General features: G+C 38.4%; 1 protein-coding gene across 1 annotated transcript in view; it reads left to right on the top strand.

Moving 5' to 3' along the window:
* TMEM123 (transmembrane protein 123) overlaps nucleotides 1–13770 on the top strand; it is a 51981-nt gene extending 38211 nt beyond the window's left edge. The window contains exons 5-7 of the mRNA XM_076001411.1: nucleotides 7837–8109; nucleotides 8340–8493; nucleotides 12604–13770. Of these exons, the coding sequence (XP_075857526.1) occupies nucleotides 7837–8109; nucleotides 8340–8493; nucleotides 12604–12628 (452 nt within the window). The 3' untranslated portion in view covers nucleotides 12629–13770. The remainder of the gene's footprint in view (nucleotides 1–7836; nucleotides 8110–8339; nucleotides 8494–12603) is intronic.
* Nucleotides 13771–14277: the final 507 nt, after the last annotated feature.

Genomic DNA, 14277 nt, shown 5'->3' with positions numbered 1-14277 from the left:
GCTCATTATGACTAACAAAAGATACTCCCATCATTCAGGAAATTCTAGGGGTTTGGGGAGCTCTGTGCCAGGAACTAGGGACAGAGACTAAATATATGTATTATAACACACAAGACATAACGGTTTTTTTAAGTAACAGTATAATTAAAGAGTTCAGAAGAATGAAAAATAGGTGTTCAGTAAAAAGGGAGATGCCTGGGAAGGAGGTGAAAATTGAACTGGCCCCTGGCGTGCCAAATTGTAACTGTTTCGTTTCCTGGTCTTCCTCACTGGACCACCAACTCCTCATGTGGAGTAGGCAATCTTGCTCTCATTTCCTGGTGTGCTCTTGGCCAAAAAATGACCAGACACACCAAAAGCAAGGCAAGCGTGAAGCGAAGTTTATTAAGGGAGCAGGTTTATCAAGCAAGACACCTTCGCCGCAGACAACAAAAGGGCCCCTTGTCATAACAAAAATGCTCTTGTTATGGTCTGGGGTCTTGTTTTATAATGTCTGCCTTGGGCCCTCCTTGTGGTTCGAATGTCACCACTGAACCGCTCTGATGGACAGTTAAGGACATGATAATTAGCCTTAGGTTACTGTAGGTCGTTTTCCAAATCCTGTTGTGCCCAGGCTGCCTGGCCTGCAGGCTGGGGTGGACCTGCATTCTTTTGCAGATTGGTGTGCATTCCATCTTCTCAACCAGGTGTGGCAGTTGCTCAGGGCAGGATCAAGGGTGGGGCAGCACCAAGGGGTGGGTGCACTTGTCCTCCTTCCCAGGTGGGGCAGTTGCTCAAGGCAGCACCAAGGCAAGGTGCCCACCTCACAATCCACCTGACACTGGCAGGTAAGGATTGCATCTTTTCTGTGCAAGCAGCATAGTTCTTGGCTCTGAGTAGGTACTAAAGAGATGTTTGGAAAGACAGTGGAGGAGTGAGCTGCCAGCCTAACTGGAGTGTGTCCAGGAGGAGTAGCAGATAAAGTGAGTTCTGTTCTGTGAAAAGTGAGGATGCCAGGAACTGTCTAGGCTTGGAAGGTTTGAGCAGGAGCAGAGGAAGATAATCAGTCTTTCCTGATGCCCTGTGACTCTGATTCATACCTGTTTTGTAATTAGCAGGGGTTACTTATTGTGGATTGAGTCTTGGGAATAGAATAGAATGGGCAGTACCTATGGCAAAAAGCATAAAGAAGCCTGGATGTTGTCTACACCAGTGGTCCCCAGCCTTTTTGGCACTAGGGGCCAGTTTCATAGAAGACAATTTTTCCACGGACTAGGATGGGGGGTGGGGATGGTTTTGGAATGATTCAAGCACATTACATTTACTGTGCAGTCAAACCTCTCTGCTAATGACAATCTGTATTTGCAGCCGCTCCCCGGTGCTAGCATCACCACCTCAGCTCCACCTCAGATCCTCAGGCATTAGATTCTCATAAGGAACACACAACCTAGATCCCTCACTTGCACAGTCTACAGTAGGGTCCATGCTCCTATGAGAATCTAACGCCACTGACGGGAGGCGAAGCTTATGCAGTGGTAAGAGCGATGGGGAGCGCCTATAAATACAGATGAAGCTTCGCTTGCCTGCCACTCACCTCCCGCTGTTCTAACAAGCCACAGACGGGTGCTGGTCTGCAGCCTGGGGGTCGGGGACCACATGTCATCCAGCCAAACCTGCCCATCTCTTGGCAGTCTGACTGCCCTGAGCAGCCAGCTGTTTTGCTGACTCTCCCTGGTCAGCTTCTTTCCATACACTGTGAGACGGAACAGGATCTCCCTTCAGACCGAATTTCCTTAGACCTGGACTGCATCTCACAGTTGTTAGTTCACATTGTCCTTAAGGCAGATGATTGCTTTGACTTGCATCTTTCAGTTCTTGCCAGAGTAAACAAATACCGTTTTTATATTACTAGAAGATTTAAGTAGAATGAATGATAGTTTAACGAAAATGTGCTAATAAATTTACTGCAGAGATACTGTAACTTAAAGACTCCATAATTGTTATTTTCTGTGATCACACTTACACGGTTGTTTTTCCCTCTTGAAGTTTTAGTTTTCAAATTTGTAAATTTAGGAATTCATAAAATAATTTGGTTTTCAAAAAATGGGCATTTCTGAATAATGGTGAGACTCTTACAAAAAGCCCAGTTTTCTCTTGGATTCTTTTTTCAAATCGAGTTTTGTTTAGATTTTTTTAAGATAGATTTTTTTTTTTTATCTAGACTTTCAGTTCTGTAGATTTTTGATCCCTAGGTAATTTGAATTCAGAAGAATTTTTAGAATGACTATGCACAATGAGGAAAGGCGAAAGGCCTCTGCTTTCTAAATAATGAATGTTTCTGGAATTGCATTGGTATTTAGTTAATGGAGTAAGTTTGTAACATACTGTTCTGTTGGAAAGAGGTCCTTACAGTTTTCATGTTTTAAAAAAATTCCCAGAAACCCCACCCAAGAGTAGTTACTAGTTCAGTCAAGCTGCAGACCATGCTTAGAATCACAGACCCCTCAAAATAATTCTGTGGCACCAGAAATGTATGGTCCATGTCTTATATAGTTCACTATTTTTGACAACTATAATAGGAAACGCAAAACTACTACTGTCCCATTTAAAAATAACTGAGATTTTAAAAACTTGGATGTATATTTTCAACTCTGGTTTACGTGTGTGATACTCTGAGGAAAACAGATCGTCACCCCTAACTTTGAAATATTTAGGTTAAAGGAAAAAAATGGCATGTAGATACTTTGGTACTCAAGGTTATGGAAATAAGGAAAGTTATTTCAACACAGTGGAGTTCTGTAGAGATAGTTGGAATAAATCCAAATTGTGATGAGTACTTTTATTTTTGTTAGAGAAAACAGACTCCTTCGTAACATCCTTGACCTTGTTGCAATAAGATAGATGGCTGGTGTTACCAGAGAAAGGCCTGGGCATCACTTTGTTCTTTTTGGTTATTTGTATTGATAAACTGAAAATACCACAGTAGCATCCTCTTCGACAGGATGTTGTGCAGATGGTAGTTATGATCACCAAGGGAAACGGGAGCTCTGACGGTGCCTGTTCCCCAGCCTCCCACCGGGAACTTTACGGCTTTGGAGCTCTGAAGGGGAGTTAACGTTTGTTGAAACTAATAGTTAAAAAAGAAAATTCATTAAGCACCTCTACCATACCACTGTGCTGTGTGCTCATCTCATTTAACTCTCCCAAACTGATTTATAGATGAGGAAGGATAGTGAATCTCAGAGATTAAGTAACTTGTCTAACGTACCCCAGCAAGTAAATGGCTGAGCTGATCCAGGGCTTGGAGCTGGGACCCACTGTGCTTGGAAAACATCACCAGGCTTGGTGAAGAGCTCAGTAAATAGAAGCTTTAATTCCATCACAGGAAAATTAGGCTGGAGGAATGGTTTTACTAAAAAACAGGAATGGAGAACTGATTGGACTACATGAATATTTTTTAGAGCAGTGTCAAAACATCACTCGTATCCATGTGTGCGTTGTTTGTCCGTTGTCTTTCATTGTGGGCCAAACACTGCAGCTGCGGGGAAGGAAATTGCATGGAGACTGTTATTACAGCCCCTCACTTCATTTGTCCCGTAGTTGTGTTAGTTGAAACCAGAAGTTAAGATCAAGAAGTCAAGATCTTATGTCTCTGATTGAAATCTATGGAAGATCTCAGGTTTCATTTAAGTAAGTTTTGAGAGTGGTTCGACAAGTATTTACTGACTTAATTCATACATAGTGATTAGTTCCAAAGATCTATAAAAGAAACCAGCTCATTACGGCCACTAATGCCAATTATACAATTGCACAGAGGTGTATTTTGTTATAAATGAAAAAAAAAAAAAACTTTAAAGCTGGGTATAACAATTTGCTAGGGCTGCCATAACAAAGTACCAGAAACTAGATGGCTTAAACAGCAGAATTTTACTTCTCATGGTTCCGGAGGCTAGAGTGAGAGATGAAGGTGATAGCAGGGTTGGTTCTTTCTGAGAGCCACGAGAGAGAGAATCTGTTCCGTGCCACTCACCTACCTTCTGGTGGTTTTTTGGCAGCCCTTGGCTTGTGGCAACATCACTGTGATCTCTGCCTTCATCTTTACAGGATGTTCTCCGTGTGTGTGTCAGTCTGTCTGTCTCCACATTTTCCTTTTATAAGGACACCAGCTGTAATGGATTAGGGCTGACCCTAATGATGGACTTTAACTTAATATGACCTCTATAAAGACCCTATCTCCAAATAAGGTCACCTTCTGAGGGATTAGGGGTTAGGACTTCAGCATAAGAATTTGAGGGGCACAATTCAACCCTTACCCCTGAGCATGGACAACTGTGTGTCACATATACCCTCTGCCTGGGGGCTGTGCCCTCCCGCCTACACTAGCTGGTGTTACAGGTAGAATGTCCAGTTTATTGAACATGTTCTGTTTAGAGGGTGTAGCTCCTGTCCAGGATAATACCCAAATAATGAAACTCAACAGTATGATTTGCAAGTGGAATTTCTCCCCTCTGCCAGCCCAAACCTGTGTCAGGCTTAGAAGCCTGTGGTGGGAAAGTGGATGTTATCGGCTTCCCTCCTTGTTCTGCCTCTTCTGCCCTTCACATCTGCTGTTTGTGACCCTCGCAGAATCAGGCCTAGAGGCGTAAGCCATTTGCTTGATGGCCGGGATGCTTTCACTTGGCACAGGTGCCCTCTGGATGGCAGATGTGTGGCTCTCATTGGCAGGTTCCTGGGGGTCACCTGCCAAGCCTCCCAGTGGGCCTCCTGCGGCTGGCCCTTGCTCTTGCGCTCCACCCCTCCGCTGGTTATCCCCACCCCCCCAGACCATGCTGTCTCGGGAAGCTATCTTTTTTAAAAAGGCAATACCCTGCCAACTGTCTTCCATGGGGTCTGGTTTGGTTCATGGGAAAGGAGAACCATTGCTGTTAAGGAGACAGAGGCTACTCCCAGTGTGGCCTTTTAAACTGAGCTAATGGGTAGATAGAGCTTAGCCACAGTGTCTCACCTTTAGGCTTGCTTTTCAGGCTTAAGTCAGATCCTAGTTTCTGTGTTCATATAAGTCCAGGAGGTACTTATCCAGCTTTTCAGGTAGTTCTTTGAAGCCTTTCTAGGTTGGTGTGAAGTGGAAGGGTAGCATTCTCCTCTTTTCCGCCACAGACAGAAGTGCTAGTAGACACACTGTGTACTCACACCCCTTCACAGCATCTGCTCTCCAGACCTTCAACCTCAGCGTGTCAGAGGCAGAAGGAGACTGAGTGGCTAAGAAGGATAGAGTCAGATAGGGGTTCATCCTTTGCAAGTCCTGCTGGATGGTCTATTTCCTATGCTGGTCTTGACTTTGCCTCTCCCAACAGTTAAGGGAGAAGGAAGAAGACCAGACTTGGGATGGTATCATTTGCAGAGGAAAACAAATGACTGTTTACTTATATTACAGAACAAGGGAGTTGGTCATTGGATATGAGTTCTAACCTTAAAGAGAGCATCTTGCTTGCATTGCACATTTAGACATCAGGAGGCACAGTTTAATACAAAACTTCTTTTGCTTGTTTTCCTGATTTGTAGAAATTTTTAGCTTCATTGTTTCTTCAGCACATTTGGATTGACTTAGTGGAGAACTAACCTATTACAGCTTCCCATTTTTGCTCATGTGACTTTGTACAGTATCTCTGAAGAATGTCTAATTATAGCGGGGGCTGGGGAGCCTGTGTGTGTGTGTATGTGTGTTGAATTCAAAAGCAGCATTGTGTTGTTTCACTCTGCAAAAATCATTCTGTTCTAAAGATATGATGCAAACGCTGGTTGTTTGCTGTATTTAATTTCATCACAATAGAATTCATTCAGCAGCTTAAAATGTGATTGTTTTAATGCTAAAATGTATTATTTATATCTCTTTAGAAAATATTCAGAATTGAATAAGAAAAGATTAGTTCAAGTTCATAGCATTTGTATCTTCTACATGGATTATTATTTTATCTGTCTATGTAGCATAAAAGAATTAATCCCTTGGCCCTTTTAAAAAATAGATAATACTTAGTGGAAGGAGACCACAGAGTAGAGATCCAAAGTTGAGAGAAAGTATTGCAGGAATTACACTGGTAAAAGCTGATATGCAGATAAGCATCACTATTAAAACCGACCTGTTTTGACAGTTATGTCAAAAGTAAATACTGGAATCTTTCAAGAATAAGTCTAAAATAGTGTGGAAGACTAGATGATTATCTACGAAGTAATCATTTTTGGTGCATGATGGCAGTGGTGTGTAGGGAGCCTTGAGGGCACTGGTAGTGTTCTCATTGTGGGGGAAAGGAGAGGGCAGGCCCAGGGGTTAATTCTCTCTGTCTTTAGTATTTGGACATAAAGAATAAGATGGGACTGTATAGGTGTCTTTGTTTTATGTTGCTATAAAAAAATATCTGAAACTGGATAATTTATACAGAAAAGAGTTTTATTTAGTTCAGGGTTCTGCAGGCTGGAAGTTCAAGGACATGACTCTGGCTTCCAGAGAGGGCTTCCATGCTGTGTCACAACATGGTGGAGAAGGTGAAAGGAGAATTGGATTTGTGAAGAGAAAACCCAAGGGGCATCTTGGCTTTATAACAACCCACTCATGGGAACCAATCCATCCTCGCAGGAACTCATCCAGTGTGGCCATTCCTGAGGAATCCACTCCCATGATTCAGACACCTAGACCCTATCTTTCAACATTGGGAATCAAATTTCAATATGAGTTTTGGTGGGGACAGACAAACCATAGCAATAGGCAACATAGGAAACCAATACACCTATAAACTTTGAGAGGAAATGAATACAGAGATAAATTATATCATATTAAAGGGGCAAAGATTTATTAAAGGTTTTGTTTCCCTAGAACCTAGACAGTGTATACTAATAAGTACCATAGTTATAACTGTTAGTTGTGGAGTTACAATGATGATACAATATGAAATAATGTTAACACAGAAAGGTTTGCTTTTGGTTATATGGTGTATTTTATACAACAAAAAGAAAGAAGAAACCTTTACTAAATGAAAAACAAAATAGGAGTTTAAGGAGTGTGAAGGAATTGACATGATAAATACCTATTCCTTTTTGTGTATATAATATTATTTCATACCAAAAAAGAAAAACCCAGTTTCAGGTATGAGCTAAGGTATTGAGTTGTTCATTTTAAATCATCACTAATGATCCTCTCACATAAAACTGGCTTTTGGATTTTTTTAAAGCTTTCAGAAATAATTTTAGAAATATCCTTCCAACTGTAGGAAGTTATTATTACCAGTATGAAATTTCCAGCTAGCCACATTTTGTGATGCTTTCTACTTCATAATGCATTGTGAGAAGTTGGTTTTACCCTTGCAGAGAGCAACTTACTCATACTCTCATCCTATCAGAGGGTTAGAAACATACAGCTGCTGATCAGTTGTCTTCAAAGCACCTTAGAAGGATGTGGCAGAGAACTTGTACTTTAAAAACCTTTTAAAATGTTCATTAGTTTATTCATCCATTCAGCTAGTATTTGTTGAAAGCCTGTTATATGATACGAAATATGTTAAGGCACAGAGATGATTAAGACACTGCCCTTGCACTGAAGCAACTCAGTCTCTGGGTTTTTTCTTTTTCGTATCTTCACAAAACTTCCTAACTTTATGTAAATCTAGACATGGTTTTTCTGTTGCATATTTTGGGATATTTTATTGCAGTATGATGTGCAAAAGTATTAATGGGATAAATATCTTGAATGCGGCTGTATTGGTTAGACCTCTTGCTTTATGTGTTGACTGTGAAAGTCCAAGTGAAGTAGAATCTTAATTGCTTAAGTCATAATTCCAGTTCTGATGTTTCTTGACATTATTGCAGAGAATATCCAACATGTGCTTCCCAACAATACAACTAAACATTCCAACAGCACTGTGAAACCAACAACTGCACCTTCCTCAGTCGTGAGCACTATGAAACCCACGGCAGCATCTAAGACGACAACATCAGCGGTGGTCTCAACAAATATGACTTCTACCACCTTAAAGTCTACGCCCAAAACAAATGTTACACAAAGTACATCTCAGGTGTCAACATCCACAGTGACCACAACCCACAATACTTTGGTGACGTCTCTTTCTTCATCAATAACAGGTATGTATTAAAATGGACCTATTTTTCCTATGCTGCCAGTAGTTGTTAAGTGCCGCATTTAGGTGGTCATTCTGGTGTGCAAAAATAAATACAGAATCTTCCTATGCCTAGATTTCCCTTAATTCCCAGTTCAGTGTTCTCAAACAGAAATTCAGCAAGTTTTAGTTAATTATCAATGCAATGTTTTTTAAAAAGCACTAAAGCTCTGTTTCATTTTTTTTTTTTTCTAGTCACAGCAACTATTCATTCTAAAGAAAATAAAGGATCAAAATTTGATACTGGGAGCTTTGTTGGTGGTATTGTATTAACACTGGGAGTTTTATCTATTCTTTACATTGGATGCAAAATGTATTACTCAAGAAGAGGCATTCGGTATAGAACCATGTAAGTTTTGATTGACCAGGACTTTAAAAAAATTATGTCTGTGTATCTTTAATTATCGTGACAAAAGTATCAGGCCAGTGTTCATCTCAGGGATGAATAATTCATAGATTTATGAGTTATATCCCTATTATCCCTCTCTGCCCACAGTAAATTGTTTAAGTACAAGCTTGTGATTATAATTATTTGCAAATGAAAACGGATGTATGTACCTATAACAATGTTTGTAATTTTACTAGTGTTAAACATATTTTACAAGAGACCAAAGTTGAGCCACCCCTTTCACTTGCTTGTATCACTGATCATAGGAAATACCAGGGTCTCATCAGGCCACGGACCTAGTAGGTCTTGTGTTCTGTTGCTGATACTAAGCAGCCTTGGTAAAATACGGTTTTTGCTTTCCATGACTAAGACAAAGAAACTGGAGAATTTCCTTTGATAGCCTCCTTCATTTTTCCTGATAATTTAAACAAGTGGTTAGTATAAATAATATACTTTATTATTTTATCTGTGGTAAAACTGTCTTTTTAGATGAGCTTAAGCAACAAGACCTAATCAGCAAACCATGTTTACCCTACATAGAGCTCTGTAGGTCTCATGGTTTTGGGACGTATCATCTACCAGGTTTTTGTTGCCCCAGTAGTCAGTCCTTTGAGTTTTTGTCCTTTGAGTCTTATAAGTTGTTTTAGTTCTGGCTGGTATAACAAATTATCATAGAGTTGGGTATCTTAAACAGGAAACATTTATTTCTTACCCTTCTGGAAGCTGGAGTCCAAGATCAGGATGCCAGCCTGGTTGAGTTCTGGTAAGGGCCTTCCTCCAGGTTGCAGACTGTCAGCTTGTCATTCATTGTATCCTCGGGTAGCAAAAAGGAAAGGCTTGCTAGCTCTCTGACCTCTTCTTGTAAGGGTGCTAATCCCATTCATGAGGGCTCCACTCTTAGGGCCTAATTACCTCCCAAAGGCCCTACCTCAAAATACCATCACATTGAGATTAGGGTTTCAACATAATGTATTTTGGGAAACACATTCATTTGTGTCCATTACACATTTACAAGAGCCAGTTCATTCTTTTGATTGTTAATGCATATAAAAAACATATAATAGATGACCAGTTTCCCAAACTTTGAGGGTTAACAGTTGTCATATACATATGTGTTCTACACAAAGTTCCTACATCAGAAACGTTTGGGAAATGCTAGCTTGAATAAAGTAAACTATAACTATTTACTGTGAGACTTCTCTAAGCCTTTGATATGCTGATGTGCTTTATGAATTTCCAGAAGGAAATAGAGTGAAATATTTCTCAGATTTTTCACTGAAATATTTGTTGAATGAATAAAATCCCCCCTCCCTTTTCAAGAGGAGCTAGTATTTATTATCTATCTCTTGGAACTAGTATTGTGTGGAATACATTTTTGGGAAATATTGGAAATAAGCCATTGGAGGGAATCTTCTAGTTTTGACACTAGATTTAATTAAACATATATAAAAGCAAATCATACTTCTTGGCACATTAACTAGTACTAAATAACATAGGCTCTGAAATTTTCAATTCATTGACATAAACTTCTAAATAAACATCATACCATAAGTGAAAACAGGATCTAGCAAAGTTATATTACTAATACTTAAAAAAGATATTTAAGAAAAAAATAGATTTTTAAAAATTATAATTAAAAAGTTATATCAAATTTAATTATATTTAAATAGAAAGTTACGTTGCCATATATTCATATCAAACTCTCTTAAAGAATGTCAAGGTGGTAGTTTGTCAGATTAAAGGCATATTCAGAAGCATTAATTCTTTTTTAAGGTCAAACACATAAAAGAATACATAAAGGAAACACTAAGTAGAGTTAACTTAAAAATGCTTTACAATTTGAAATATTTTTTAGTTTTTATATTTTTTCAGAGACAGGGTCTTGCTCTATTGTCCAGGCATGAGGGCAGTGACGTGATCATAGCTCACAGCAACCTCAAACTCCTGGGCTCCAGTGATCCTCCTGTCCTAGCCTCCTGAGTAGCTGGTACTAGAGGCATGTGCCACTATGCCTGACTAATTTTTTCTATTTTTTGTAGAGACAGGATCTTGCTGTGTTGCTCAGGCTGGTCTTGAACACCTGACTTCAAGCGATCCTCCTGCCTTGGCCTCCCAAAGTGCTAGGATTACAGGCATGAATTACCTTGCCCAGCATGAAATATTTTTTAAAATCACTACATTTCTAGAAATATTTAATCGTCTGTTTTCTTATTTAATTTCACCCAAGAAACGGTAGGCAGATTTTTATTATAGTAAATTAAAATGCCATTTTTTATTATTATAACATTTGTTGATATGATTGAGGCTGTTAAATAGTGAGGCAGTTAAACTAAAAAATGTTCTGTTTTTTCATTTTAAACTGCTGTAACTACAAAGTGTATAATTTTAGCTTTATGAGCTAAAAATTTTTTTTCTCACATGTACATGACCCAGTAATGCTATGTGCCCTATGGAAGAAGTCAAAATCCAAGAATCCCCATATTGTATGGGAACTGTGCTGGCAGAGGCATAGACTGGAAGTTTTACAATAAAAGGGAGTCTTATTTCCATATAGGAATCAGAAGATGGTGAAAATACAGTATTTAGTCAAGTCTAAGTTCACCCTTTTTACTTTTTTCCCCCATATTTTAACATCTTTGCAATTAGGATGCACCTTAAAAATCTATGGGATGAGAAAACACTATGTTGGGTGTTTAGTTGCCTGTGATTTTCTTAGTGTACATACAAAAAAAAGTCCATTTTATTTTCTTTTTTTGAGACAGAGTCTCCCTCTGTTGCCTGGGCTAGAGTGCTGTGGCGTCAGCCTACGTCACAGCAACCTCAAACTCCTGGGCTCAAGGGATCCTTCTGCCTCAGCCTTCTGAGTAGCTGGGACTACAGGCATGCGCCACCATGCCCGGCTAATTTTTTCTATATATTTTAGTTGGCCAATTAATTTTCTTTCTATTTTTTAGTAGAGATGGGGGTCTCGCTCTTGCTCAGGCTGGTTTCGAACTCCTGACTTTGAGCGATCCACCCGCCTCAGCCTCCCCAGAGTGCTAGGGATTATAGGCGTAAGCCACCATGCCCAGCCAAAAGTCCATTTTAAAGCCAGTAGTCCTTTGAAGCTATAAAAAATTGTACTGTATAATAAGGACTATATAGAGGGACTATATATATGTCCCACTAAAGAAACTGAGATCATCTATATCTGGTGCATTTCTGATTTTCATTTATTAGATTAAAACACCGATGAGAATTTTAGCTTCTTGTTTCTTAGAGTTACATGAAGAGTCAGTGGAGCGAAATAGTTAAAAGATAGGGCTTGGGACAGATTTAGTTGCTTTTTTAAAAAAAAATTATAGTAAGAACATTTAATATGAGATCTACTCTCTTAACAAATTTTAAGTGTAGAATAGAGTGTCATTAACTATATGCACAATATTGTACAGCAGATCTCTGGAATTTATCTTGCATAACTGAAACTTTATACCTGTTGAAGAGCAAACTCCTCATTTCCCTCTCCCCTCAGACCCAGACAGATTTAGTTTTGAGACTGGTTCTGCTGTTGACTAGCAGGATACCTTCCCATGCTTATATAAATGAGGCAGTGTAGTATGCGTGGTCAAAAGCTCACACTCTGAAGATAGAGTTCACATGCATGCTTAGCTCCTGAGTTCTGAAAAATGAGATAATGAATAAAAATAAATGCCCTCTGCATATTGAATGAGATAGAAGGTATAGCACACCACCTGGCACAGTAAATGTTCAAGAAATGATATATGGGGTTTGAGTGTTTGGGGTTTTTTTTGTTGTTGTTTTCTTTTTAAAGAGGTAAGTTATAATAACTAACTGATGAAAAGTCCTTCAGCCAGGTAAGAAGCAGAGATTTGAGTTCAGGTCTGTTTGATAACTTTAACTACTGTTGAAATCTTGAACCACTACAGAATACTGGATACTTTACTTGGAAACTTTACACAGAGCAATGACAATTTTGATTGTGAAACTTGAAATTGTTTTTTTACTTATAAATACGAACATGTAAGTAGTTTTGATAGGAATACAAAATAATTGTAACTTTTGATATTACAGAGATGAACATGATGCCATCATTTAAGGAATCCAAGGACCAAGGAAAGAAGACAAATTGATTTAGCCCTATCAAATAATTTTGACTTACTAATAGTTTAAAACCATATTCTCTTCTTGAAAATAGTATAAACAGGCCATAAATATAATATACAATGTATTACATAAATATGTAAAGATTCCTCAGGATTACTAAAGGTAAAAAGGGTTTGGTTTGGGTTTTTTAATAAGCAGCTGGAGCTTACAGTCAGTTAATGCAATGGTTACATCCACTTCTAGCAAATTCATAGTAAAACACATCCTGTCCCTTTTGTGTGGCATTGGTCACATAGGACCAGTAATTGAAAGACATCACCACTGAAGGGCAGGATGCCATCTGAGGGTACAAATAAGAAGCCTGCCATAGCACTCAGGATTTTGAATGTCTTTTGTTGCTCACACAAAGAACTTGCAGTGCTTTTCAGAGCTGGATATATCCTAAGTATTAATGCCACACAACAGAATTTATACAATCGAGTAAATCAGGTTTTGAAGTATAACTTAAAGCATCAACATTTTACTTGTTTTAAAGTGTAGTTTTTGGTCTAGAAACAAAACACATCGAAAATTTTTTAAAAAATCTTCAAATAAAACCTGTTTAGAGATCCATTGGACAGCATGTATTTTTTATCAGTAACTTCTTTTGAGCTTTCAATGTTGATATATTTTTTCCTCTGTGTAATTTAGATAAACTGCAATGTTTAGCATTATAATGTTTGAAAGACTTAGTTGTATTAAATAATCCTGGAATTACAGGAAAATTACTAGAAGTTAGATAATTTGCTACTGTGAGAATCTTGTCACCACTGGAAATTGCCTTAGTTCATTTGTTAAATTTTATATTAATTGAATATTTTAAGAAATGTAGAGCTGCTTTCAATATCTAGAAATTTTAAAGAGTGTAAACACACCTAACTTAAAGCCCCTTATATGATTTTCAAAATACCATTTAGAATTCTACAGAGTTAAAACTGTAGTGCTGTGTTTATTAAGCCAAGGATTATGGGGCTTCCCCCAAGCTACTAAACCTGCAGGATGAAAATGACTATTGATTTTATTCAAGATTTGGGGAAATGGCATTTTTATAGTAAAATACCACCATAGTTTGGAATAAATTCTTAGGAAGTTTTAGATGGGAAATTTCCTGTTTCCTTACTTGGGTAGTTCCCCCAGACCACTCCTTTTACGCCACTGCTGATGGGAAGGTCCTTTCAGATATGTTATGTTAATATTAGGAGAGAAGCAGCACAGTATTGTAGAAACACCAATATTAGCCAGTGTATTTTTGGGTGTGTTTTCAGTTTTATAGTTTATATTCCAGCACGCAAAACTCAGGGTCAAGTTTTAACAAAAGAGGTATTTAGTCGCACTAAATATTAAAATACTATTTCTATCTTAGAGGCCAAAGTAAAGCACACCAATTTCTGAAAGTAAAAAAAAATGAACTAAAGCCGCCCTACTGAACATGTACCTACATTTAATAGGAATAAAACAAAACTTTTGAGGCCAGCTTTTGATTTGCAAAGAATGGTGATATCAAGAATTTTCAAATGGATCATTTCTATTGGCTGTGCATTATCACCAATTGATGTGAGGAATATGGATGTTAACAATTATCCAGAAATGTGTATGTAACAC

The sequence above is a fragment of the Microcebus murinus genome, chromosome 4 (genome assembly GCF_040939455.1).
Source record: "Microcebus murinus isolate Inina chromosome 4, M.murinus_Inina_mat1.0, whole genome shotgun sequence".
NCBI classification, from domain to species: Eukaryota; Metazoa; Chordata; class Mammalia; order Primates; family Cheirogaleidae; genus Microcebus; species Microcebus murinus.
The sequence above is the reverse complement of the archived record's forward strand: the minus strand, read 5'-3'. Positions and strand labels throughout refer to the sequence as shown.